The sequence below is a fragment of the Poecilia reticulata genome, linkage group LG10, assembly GCF_000633615.1.
Source record: "Poecilia reticulata strain Guanapo linkage group LG10, Guppy_female_1.0+MT, whole genome shotgun sequence".
Taxonomy (NCBI): domain Eukaryota; kingdom Metazoa; phylum Chordata; class Actinopteri; order Cyprinodontiformes; family Poeciliidae; genus Poecilia; species Poecilia reticulata.
Window position 1 is genome coordinate 16,684,599 of NC_024340.1, and position 10,515 is coordinate 16,695,113.

General features: G+C 38.0%; 2 protein-coding genes and 1 long non-coding RNA gene across 5 annotated transcripts in view; 2 read left to right on the forward strand and 1 right to left on the reverse strand.

The window, feature by feature from the left end:
• The window catches only part of LOC103471552 (uncharacterized), a 5,391-nt gene extending 305 nt beyond the window's left edge, over positions 1-5,086 (forward strand). The window contains exon 2 of the long non-coding RNA XR_534674.1: positions 3,482-5,086. This is a non-coding gene — a long non-coding RNA (uncharacterized LOC103471552). The remainder of the gene's footprint in view (positions 1-3,481) is intronic.
• The window catches only part of atp1b4 (ATPase Na+/K+ transporting subunit beta 4), a 10,759-nt gene extending 3,712 nt beyond the window's left edge, over positions 1-7,047 (reverse strand). Inside the window, exons 1-5 of the mRNA XM_008420632.2 lie at positions 6,857-7,047; positions 6,656-6,712; positions 5,953-6,169; positions 1,795-1,923; positions 1,607-1,711 (exon numbers count right to left, since the gene is read on the reverse strand). Of these exons, the coding sequence (XP_008418854.1) occupies positions 1,607-1,711; positions 1,795-1,923; positions 5,953-6,169; positions 6,656-6,709 (505 nt within the window). The 5' untranslated portion in view covers positions 6,710-6,712; positions 6,857-7,047. The remainder of the gene's footprint in view (positions 1-1,606; positions 1,712-1,794; positions 1,924-5,952; positions 6,170-6,655; positions 6,713-6,856) is intronic.
• A 1,759-nt stretch (positions 7,048-8,806) lies between these two features.
• The window catches only part of tmem255a (transmembrane protein 255A), a 19,213-nt gene continuing 17,504 nt past the window's right edge, over positions 8,807-10,515 (forward strand). Inside the window, exons 1-3 of one of the 3 annotated variants that reach the window (XM_017307262.1) lie at positions 8,807-9,392; positions 9,477-9,621; positions 9,725-9,807. In XM_017307262.1, coding sequence (XP_017162751.1) covers positions 9,614-9,621; positions 9,725-9,807 — 91 coding nt within the window. In that variant the 5' untranslated portion in view covers positions 8,807-9,392; positions 9,477-9,613. Of the gene's footprint in view, positions 9,808-10,515 lie in introns of all 3 variants that reach the window. The other 2 variants (XM_008420631.2, XM_008420629.2) reach the window with 2 other exon arrangements.

Genomic DNA, 10,515 nt, shown 5'->3' on the forward strand with positions numbered 1-10,515 from the left:
CACACACACACACACACACACACACACACACACACACACACACACATACATGCGTCCAACAATCAACTCCAACATTGATGTAAACTTATGGAGCTAAATTGGGGACACAAATTTTGGGCCGTAGAGATTGTTCAAAAGAAAAAAAAAACAAACAAAAAAAAAAAAAACTGAAAATTTATTTTGAAACGGAAAAATTTTTTTGAAATTGAAAGAAAATCTTAAGCTGAATAAAGAGACTTGAATCTGATTTTTCTTTCATTTTCAAATATTTATTCTGAGTTGTTTTCCGTTTCAAATCTTCATTTAGTCAGTTTAAAACTTTTTTTTTCAGTTTGAAAATATTTTTTCAATAAATTTTTTTTTCTTTTGAGCAAACTTTCTGGACCTGATTTAGCTTTATATAAATACACTCTAACCTTTGTGACTTTTGCCCAGAGTCTATCACTAATGTGCTCTGGATATATCATAATTTTTAGGTATTTTGGCAAAATTTTGACTCAAAAATATCAGCAAGGTTTCAGTTGTGTTGGGAACTTGTCATGTTTGGGTTTCAACAAAGTGTAAAAATTAATCTAAAGATGTTTTTATATCAATTTATTAATTATTAAAGCTGCAGCAACTTTAATAAAAAATACTTTTTTACATGTTTGTTGAAACAATGATGTAGTTGTGACAGTACATTAATCTGTGATATAATGTACTGTAGCTCCTGTAAATAATAACCAATAAGAGCACCATGCTATGCTACGCTGCACCTAGCATACCATGTTGTGCATGCTCCGGCTAGTTAGCATGGCCACCAATAACGGCGGATAAACAGTTTTCCTATAATGGCGAGTTGTTTTTCCACTACTAGCCCATTTAGCAGTGAGTGCATAAGGTTGATTGGAAACGCTAAGACCCGCCTCCTGGCTCTGATTGGTTGTTTTTGGTCGGGAGCGCTACATTCCTTCAGATGGCAGTGATTGATCTTTTCACAGCTTATCTGTCTCACAACAAACTGTCACAACATGGTGAATATTTGAACAAATATGTGGACAAAAAACATTTTTTTTTATCAAAGTTACATAACGCAGCTGTAAAGCTAAATTTCACAAATGCAAATTTTTGTAGAGAAAACCAGATTTTTCTGTTTTTTTTAAATTGAGTTTAAGCAATATTTTCTCACAATTAGACCTTCAACTAATCAAAAAGCGAAAAAGACAGTATGGACTTGTCCCAACTTACCAATAAACATTTTCGGAAAAATAAAAATAAAAAAGAGGAAACCCGAGGGGAAAAATGAGAGAGTAAAGGAGCGAAAGAGGAGGGAGTGAGGCATAAATAAACCTTTGCAACAGCAAAACCCTGCCAGGCTCAGGCCTCTGGCAAAAGGAGCCTGACAAAAGCTTGGTGAGAAAAAAAAAACTGTACTGAATGGCTACTCTCTGCCCACAAAGAGGCTTCCCTTCCCAGCATGCTCTGCAGGAACTGCAGGAAACAAATGTTAAAAAATGAGACAAAGGTAGAAGAAGATGAGGATTAAGAAGAAACTCTGAAGTTTCTTTCATTTTCAACAAACTCAGCAACCTCAAAGTTTAACGTCATCGCGCCCAGACGGACTCACGTCTTAGATATTCATCAATGGACCGGGCGTACTTCTTCCAGGATTTGCGGTCCGACGCATTGAAAGCGATGTCGTGGCCTTCTAGGTGTGGGGCCATCGTCAGACCTGCCAGTGGAGACCCAGAGACAGTCAACTGCACAGAGCAGAATGAAACGCAACGGCACATCAAAGTCTGGGGGCTGTCTTACCTGGTGGCATCACTCTGTCATTGAAGGTGGGATGATAGGGACTGATGGACCACATGAGGCAAAACATACAGCCGCCAAACATGGCCGCCAGAAATGCGTAAAGTGCAGCATAGAACAGGAGGATGAGACCTAGACAGAGCGGCGGGAAAATGTTATTACACAAGAGGTTATGTCTGATCTGAGCAAAGGGAAATAATGAACCTTATTGTGTGTGTTTGTGTTGTCTGGAGTCCAGTTCCTGTCTTTGATTAGTGCTGTCTCTAATTTGTTTATGAAGACATGAAGGGGGGAAGTGCTCCCTCCTTCATGTCTGGAGCTGCAAATAACCTCTAGAGCCCATACACTGCAAAAACACAAAACATTACCAAGCATTTTTGGTTGTTTCTAGTACAAATATCTTAGTACACTTAAAATAAAACAAATATAACTTAGAAGTAACTTTTCAGCAAGAAACAGGAGCTTGTTTCAAGTCAGTAATTCCTTAATGTTGATGAAAAACTATTTGATATACATTAAATAATATGCTGATGGAGCAAAACTATTATAACTTATAAAATGTGTAGGTCTAACTGGCACTTTTTCATCAATATTAAGGAATTATTAGCCTTTAACAAGCTCCCATATCAAGCTGAAAAGCTTCTTATAAGTTAGTTTTGTCTTATTTCAAGTGTAATAACATATTTTCTCTATAAACTAAACCAAAAAAATATTTGGTATGAGTTCGTGTTTTTGCAGTGTATAATAACTCCCTAATAAAGAAATCCTGAGGTCTTGCATTTGCTGCAAAAACACAAAATCTTACCAATTATTTTTAGTCTAGTTTCTGGTTCAAGTATACTTACTAGAAATAAGATAAAACTATTGTTTTGAGTCGATTCCTTAATATGTTGATGAAAATTTACTAGTTCCACTGGCAGATTATTTTACTTAAAACAAGGCATATATTCATGGGTTATAAATGAAATAATCTGCTGATTGAAGTAGAATTTTTACATCAATTTTCAGGAACTATTAACTTAAATAAGCTACTGTATGTTGCTGAAAAGTTACTTGTGATTTAGTTTGGTCTTATTTCAAACAGTAAGATATTTGCATTAGAAACTGGAGCAAAAACACATTTATATTTTCTGTTTTTGCAGTTCAGTTTATAGTGCAATATTTACACAAAAAAATAAATTGCTTACAAGTAACTTTACAGCAAGATTTAGGCATTTGTCTTAGGTCAATAATTCTTTAATTTTGATGAAGAAGTACTAATTGCACTTGCAAATTGTTTCACTTATAACAAGGGAAAATGTTTTGTTAAAAGTGAAATAATCTTGACATTTTTCATCAACATTAAGGAATTGTTTACTTAAAATAATATAATTTATCCTGCTAAAATGTTCCTTATTACTTAGTTTTGTTTTATGCAGTGTGGTAAGATATTTGCACTAGAAACTAAGAAAATTGGGTTAGACTTTGATCTGCACAGTGATTGTTCTGCTACTTTTTAACTAATCTAACTAAATGCGTCCTAAACTTAATGGCTTTTGCTGTGCGTGCAATTTTACAGGGGACTAGCAGCGGCCACAAAGGCCTTTCTGTTTGAGCTCAGTGAGAAATCTCCCAGCCTGTTCTTTCACTCAGGAACACAGTGAACCTCCGGTTGCCATCGTAGTGAAGGTTTTTTTTTTTTTTTTTGCAGCCATAGAGGCCCAGCCAGCTCCAAGGAGCCCCAATCACCCCACTCTGGCATTGTGTCCCCTCATGCACACTTGCCTCACAGGACACGCAGAGCAGACTTCAACTCAGGGCCCTTTTCTTCAGAGGACACATGGGCCCCACTTCTCCACAAGTGTGCACGCACTGGTTGTGTAGTTTCATTCAGCTCTTATCCCTGCCTGAAGGTGAAGCGGTTCATTTTATCCCTGAAACTGAGACTTTCTTGAAATGCATTTGTCTACTGCAACACGTGGCAACAAGCGCCTGCTTCGTCATATTCGGGCTGCAACTAACGATTACTTTAGTGAGCGGTTATTTTGACGATTTATCGGATAAGAAATTGGCATATTCTGCAGATTTTTCATTTTAGACTTTTTATAGTACATTAGAAATACACAAAAATGCAAATAAACTAAATTTAATTCCCTTTTTAGATATGAAAATGAACATTTTATTGTGTAAAATGGAATAACAGCATTTGTTGTGTGAACGCTTGATTACATTAACAAGTAAAAAAAAACATTTCTCCTAGACTTGACATCAAGTGATGATTCTTTTTTGGATTATTTACGCTTGATAGTTGATTATTTTTAGCAGAATTTGAACCAGGTGAAGCTAAAACAGCCACTTTAGGAGTTCTGGGTGGATCGGATTGACAGATAAAGAGTTTTTTTTTTCATAAATACACAAAATGTATGCATTTTTGTACAGCTTTGACTCATTGTGCTGTTCTTTCAGCAAATGGGCTTTTTTAGAGCCTCTATGCTGCAATTTAATGGTTATTTGATTCCTAAGTACTGTGACAATTATTTCAACAATCGATTAATCACAATTAAATCAATTAATCGTTTCAGCCCTATGTCATAAATGACTCAACAAACTCATCCAGTCTGTATCAAACATCTCAATTTACCAATAATCCTAATGATGGCAATAAAACAGAAATTGATATTTTATAAATTGGTAAAAACACACTAAAAACATTCAACAGTATTAATTTGTTTTACATTTTTATTTTAAAAATCTGATGAAAGGCAAATGCTTTGGTATATAAATGGCAAAAACGTCTTTCTTTTAAATTTCAACACAGCGAATGCTGTGTCCCTATATAGAGGACAGAAGCTGATTATTGGTTTTACATGAAAGTATCAGAGCCAGTCAATCAGTGCAACCCTAATTCTTCATTTCCTAATTTTCTGCTGATTCAAAAAAATAATTAAAATTTAAACTGTAATTGGACAGTTTCCTTTGATCAGCTCACACAATTGATCGGTAAATCAAATACAAAAGAAAACAACAAAAGAATTTCTTATTAAACGCATCAAAACTGAAAAATCCCACTATCTTCTGCCAACATGTAATAAAGACAATCAGAAAAAGTCTTTATTACGTACGTTTTAATTCATCTACTGGTCTCTTGCTAACTAGTGAGCCAAATCTGTTCACATATGTATTTTAATCTAGAGTTGTTACACCAAGCATTTCAGACTACATTGTAACTACTATAATAAGCATTTGTGAGCATAATTTTTTTGCCTACAGCCTCATTCGTACTCTTGATTAATGCATAATAAACAGTTTTTAATGACTTATAAAGTGTTTATAAACTATTTACTAGTCATCTATTAGGAGAGTCTTATTGTAAAGTGATACCATAACTCCTATCTCTAACAAAAAACCTACGACAATTTCTGTCCCAATTATCGGAATCAGATTATTTTTCCGTAATTGTTCCTGATTTGTATTTGGGAGGTCAACTACGAAAACATCTCACGGAAACGAAGAACTCCTGTTGCCGTTTGATTGCGCTTTTTCTAGCTTAAAATAAACCAGATAAAGATTAGGAACATTTGCAGTGATGCAAATATTCTGGTAATTATTTTATTTTATGCTCAAGTTTCACTCAATCAAGGCACCTGTAACAACTTCACTCACTTTTATGTCTCTAAAACAAAAAAATATCGAAATGGGAATCGAGGTAAACCGGAAAAAAGCCAGATCAGTGCATGTCTAAAGAAGCTCAACGCTGAAGCACGTCTACGTGTTTTACTGCAGCCGAGGGCCTTGTGAGTGTTCAGTTCAGCAGCGAGGTCGCCAAGGCTTTGGGAACAAGACAGCGGAGAGCATGGTAAGATTTAGAGGAATTTGATTCCTGGCCAATGCGAGGCCAAGAACCGTGTCCTCCCGCTGGGGACATGTCCCCAGGCAGTCTGTTTTTGTCGGGACTCTCTGAATCATCCATGCACCTATGTAAACATCCAGCATGAGGACACACAGGCTGTGGACTGGAGGAACATTTCCCACCCTCAACTTATCCTTGAATGCGCCTTGTGCAAACATTCAAACCCCATGCATCCTCCTGAGTTTGTGTGGAGTTTCTCATCTCTAAGACATGTAAAAACAGAAATAACTTTTGCAACAGCACACAGAACCTTCTACAGCTCGTCAACTCACTCCAGCTCTTGCCGGAGCGACCCATGAATTCGTTGGTCTCTGCATTCCACAAGTACGTCTTGAGGTCGGCTATCTTCTGGTGGAGCGTCCGTTTGGGAATCGGCCTGCGCTTCCACCTTTCGAAGTTCAGGTCCTCCTGCTCCAGGGGCCGGTGCTCGGCCAGCTCCTCCTGCTCTTCCTCCAGCTCCACGCCATGTTTGAGTATCACCTTGGGCGGCTGGTGGAAAGAAGAAGAAGAGAAAAAGCCCTCACCGCACATGTTCCAAACTGCCCGGTGCTGCAGTCGACCTATTTTCTTTTGCAGCAAGAAAAAACTGGCATGCCTCCTGATCCGAGTATGACCGATAATGTAAACTGCAAGACAGTGCTCTGCATGTTAATGGACATCACACTGATGGTCCTGTCCCCTGTTTCTGCAAATTATAAACTCTCTGGTGACCTTGTGGCACTCGTTGGGAGAGCTGACCTCCGCTGAGCGGGACCCTCCTGCTTGGAGCAGCAGCTGCACGCAGCCAAGCTGGAGGGTCAACCTTACATCCAGATGTTACTCACTGACTCACAGCGTCCACAGGCCAGGACACACAGATCCCACAGAAAAACCGCAGGACACTTCAGAGTGTCATGCAAAAGAATCAATGTTGATTCATTGATTGGATTATAACCAAATTTCAATCTGAGACATTGATTTCTGTTTTGTACTTACAGGACTTTTAATGAGCTTCTCCTCAGCTCCCCCTTCTGTGATACTGGGATCCATGTTCTTTAGAAACAAAAACAGCATTTATTTACTCACAATTCAGTTTTTTGTTTTTCTTTTTACTTAATTTTGCAAAACAAAATCTCTCAAAAATCACCCTTCCCTACTGTACACTTAGCCACAATTTTTAACAAAGAAAGAACCTACCTGGAGTTTTCTTCTCAATATAAAAAATGCTGATTAATTAGTCGGAAAGCCTTCTTGTCCCGCTACAGAGCAATAATATTCGTCAAAAAGCGTGTGGGGGTTTCATTAGAAAGTTTGGGGCTTGCAGAGGGGGGACCGGGCACGGAGAGCCTCCTCCAGCTAGGCGCGCATCGTAGTGAATGAACGCTAGACAGAGAAACCCGGGGGTGGGATGCAGAGAGCTTTTTTTGGGTCCCAGAGTGGATTTGGCAGAGGCCCTGAATCACAGCGCTGCATTCTGGACACGCACCCCAACCGCCATTGTCTGAAATCTGGACAAGGAGTCCAATAAATCCTGAATGCAATATTTACAGCTCATTCCAAGGGAAGATACCGGCATACACTGGCTGGCTGCGTCATGTTTGCGCGCAAAAGCATCCGTGCAACTAATTTAATCTATTTCTTTCTATTGATTTTAGTCAATGTAATGTAGTACATATTAAAAATGTACAATGACACGTAAAACAATGATTTGCAAATGCGTGAATACACATTTCCTGCATTAAGTGCATGGACGTAATGGAAAACAGTATAAATTTACTATCAAGCTTTCGTGTAGTTCTCAATCCCGATTCAATCTGCACTCGGGGCACGTAAAGTTCTGTTACCCCCCTTTAAGAGTGGGACAGGGGGACTTCTGAGGTTCTTTTTTCTGTACCCCCTTTCCATGAAAAGAGTAATTGCGTCATGGAAAAATCCCTTGTTTGAGATTTGCGCGGCAAAAACGTGCGCACATGTTCATGTACATACATTTTTATGGTGAATGTAACGGCTTTCGCAGAATGCGTGCAGCATTTAAATGTCTTTTTGTTTGTTTTTGTTTTGTAAGCGCAACATTAGCCCCTAAATGCTCTTCAACAAAGCAACACGTGCAGTTTGAATGCTTATATTGAAGCTAATATCAGATAAACTACTAAAAAACTTAACAAAAACATAAACAAACGTCTTTTATTTTTGTCTTAAAATGTCGAATATTAAATAAAAAATACAATCCAATATATATTTTTAGCAGCAATACCATAGAGATTCAAAAAATTGTCTTTATTATTATTATTATTACTATTATTATTTCCCAAGTTTACTGGAGACAGGGACGTTATTCTGCAAGGATCCCAATATGTGACTGCAGATGGCGCTGTTTCATTTGTATACTGAAAGGTGTTGTCCTCAATGTTTCAGGATAAAATAAAAGTATTTTATATGAACAAAAGCATATAAAATAAAATTAAACATCTACCTAAATTTTCAATGAGTTTAGACGAGGATAAGCTAAGCCCAAATTATCCCTATTGTCACAAAACTCCCTGTCTTCTGAAAATATTTATACAATGGTGTGTATCTCTTTATTTTGAGCTGAGACATTGCGCGTTAAAACAGAATCTACTTTTTTGAGAATTAAATAAAAAGTGACAACCAACCACATTTTCCACTACTAAACAGTGTGACTGGCACTCAATATTGTTTAATATTTCACAGAGACCTCTGTTAAAGAAGTCACTGCAAAAGTATTTGTGTGAATAACTGCTGAAATGTAGTATCCTGTGGACACTGGCCTTAAAATATTAACATAGTTATTTTTTTAACTGGTTCAGCTGGGAATGGGGTCATCCTTATAACATTTATTTGATATTTTTATTTGATATTCTCATACAGTAAAATTAGAACCAGAAACACAACAGAAAACCAGTGGATATCAAATAAAAATTTTATATGTAGATTAGTTGTATATAGACAAAGTGTTATTGTGGAGACAAAAGATACTCTCTCTTTTTTTTTTTTTTTTACAGAGGTCAGTGTTTATAGGGAAAAAAAGTTAAAATATATCAAAACTAAGGTTAATCTATAATTTTATACTTTCAGTCTCTCAAATCGTTCTGAAAATTCTGACGTTTTTTCCTCATAATTACTATTGTGATATAAAAGTCAATTTTTATTTTATTATTTTATTTTTTGTGGCCCCAATCCTCCTGCGTACCTGAGAATAATAATTTCGCGATCCGAATATTTTGTAATTTTTTTCCCTCTACGGCGTTAGTCCTTCAGCGCACCACTGTCTTTGTGACATGTGGTGGCGCTACACGGCAATGGAGTCGACCGTTAACTTATTAAACTTTCTCCTAACATTCTGGCTAAACAAACCTTGAGAGCCGTATAAAAAAAACTAAACGAAAAAAAAGGACAATCACGGCTACTAAGTGTTGACGTAGTCTTTAAAGCTAAACTCTTAAAAAAGCTGTAAGTTAGTCCGTCACAAATCGCCGTTTTTGAGTTAAAACTTAAAAACGGTTTCGTATAAAAATAGATAAGAATTGCCGCATTTTATCTTTTTTTTTTTTTTAGGGGAATTGTTTCACCCTCTACCTTTCCCCTCCGACGTGTAAACTAAGATTGTGTAATTTTCCAATAATAACGCTCTGGAAAAAATGGCGGATGACGTTGGAAGCCTAATTTAACGAATATCGGGGCATTGTAACGGTCAGGCACGTACGTACGTCCGGTAAGGTTAGCGTTACAAGTATAAGTGAAGGCTGTAGGGTGCTGTACGTTGTTTTTAGTGTTTGTGTGACATGCGCACACACAGCCAGCAGCAGCACCACCGACCTGCTGTCCGACACCGACACATCGTGAGGAGGGACACCGAGAGACACCGCAGCAGCCGCGGGAATGTAAAGGAGACAGGCTCGGGGGCAGACGGAGAGCGGTCCTGTCTGTCAGAGAATGCCACAGCAAGTGAACGCAACCTCGGCGTTGGATCACGATCGTGACCCGTTGTCGTTCAGATTTCTACCCCTCGTTGGGTCGTGATTGTTATTCTTCATATTTTATTAGAAGAAGTCATCGCCGAACCAAGATGCCGCCCCGTTCTCACAGCCTCCAATCCAGCGGACTGACGCTCTCTGAAACAAGCATGGGTAGGTGTGCGCAAGGTCACTGCTGTGTCTGCACCAGCTTTTTATTGTTCAAAAGCAGTACAGTGCATCTCTCAAATCCAATCTAACCACTTTGGAAACAATAGTTTTGGTTACAGTAACAGCTCCGTAAACATTAATATCCGTGAAAAATAGTCTAAAACAGTCGTTGCACCACCAGGCGGGTATTTTCCTTCATGGCCGGGCCGCAGCGCGTCACTGCAGGTGCGGCGGCGCTGAGTAACCACAGCAGCCTGGCTCTTATGGCTGCTGATGCTGCACGGATTTCACCAGGATGCTTGGCAACTTTATTCTAAGTACTGTCAAACAAACAACGCCTTTTAGGCTACAAAAAACACAAAATTGTTTGTATTTCTTATATTGACTATTGTCTGAGTCTAATATATTCATACAAAACAGCCACAGCTGAGCATTTTGATACAGAACACGTACTGAAAACATTGTAAACAGTAATAGTGCAGACCACAGAATGTATAGTTGCATTACAGTTGAATTGTTATTGAAATGTAACCCCAGCTCTGCAAACTTATGTGTCCTTCAGTTGTCACTGGTGACACTGAATCCCTTTGTTTACTAAACCAAAGCATGTTTTTCTATCGATCTCTAGATATCAGCCTTATGGTTCATGAAGTCAAGTCCAGTCAGCCACTTTTTATTTGTAAAACAAATAAAAACAAATATATATATAAT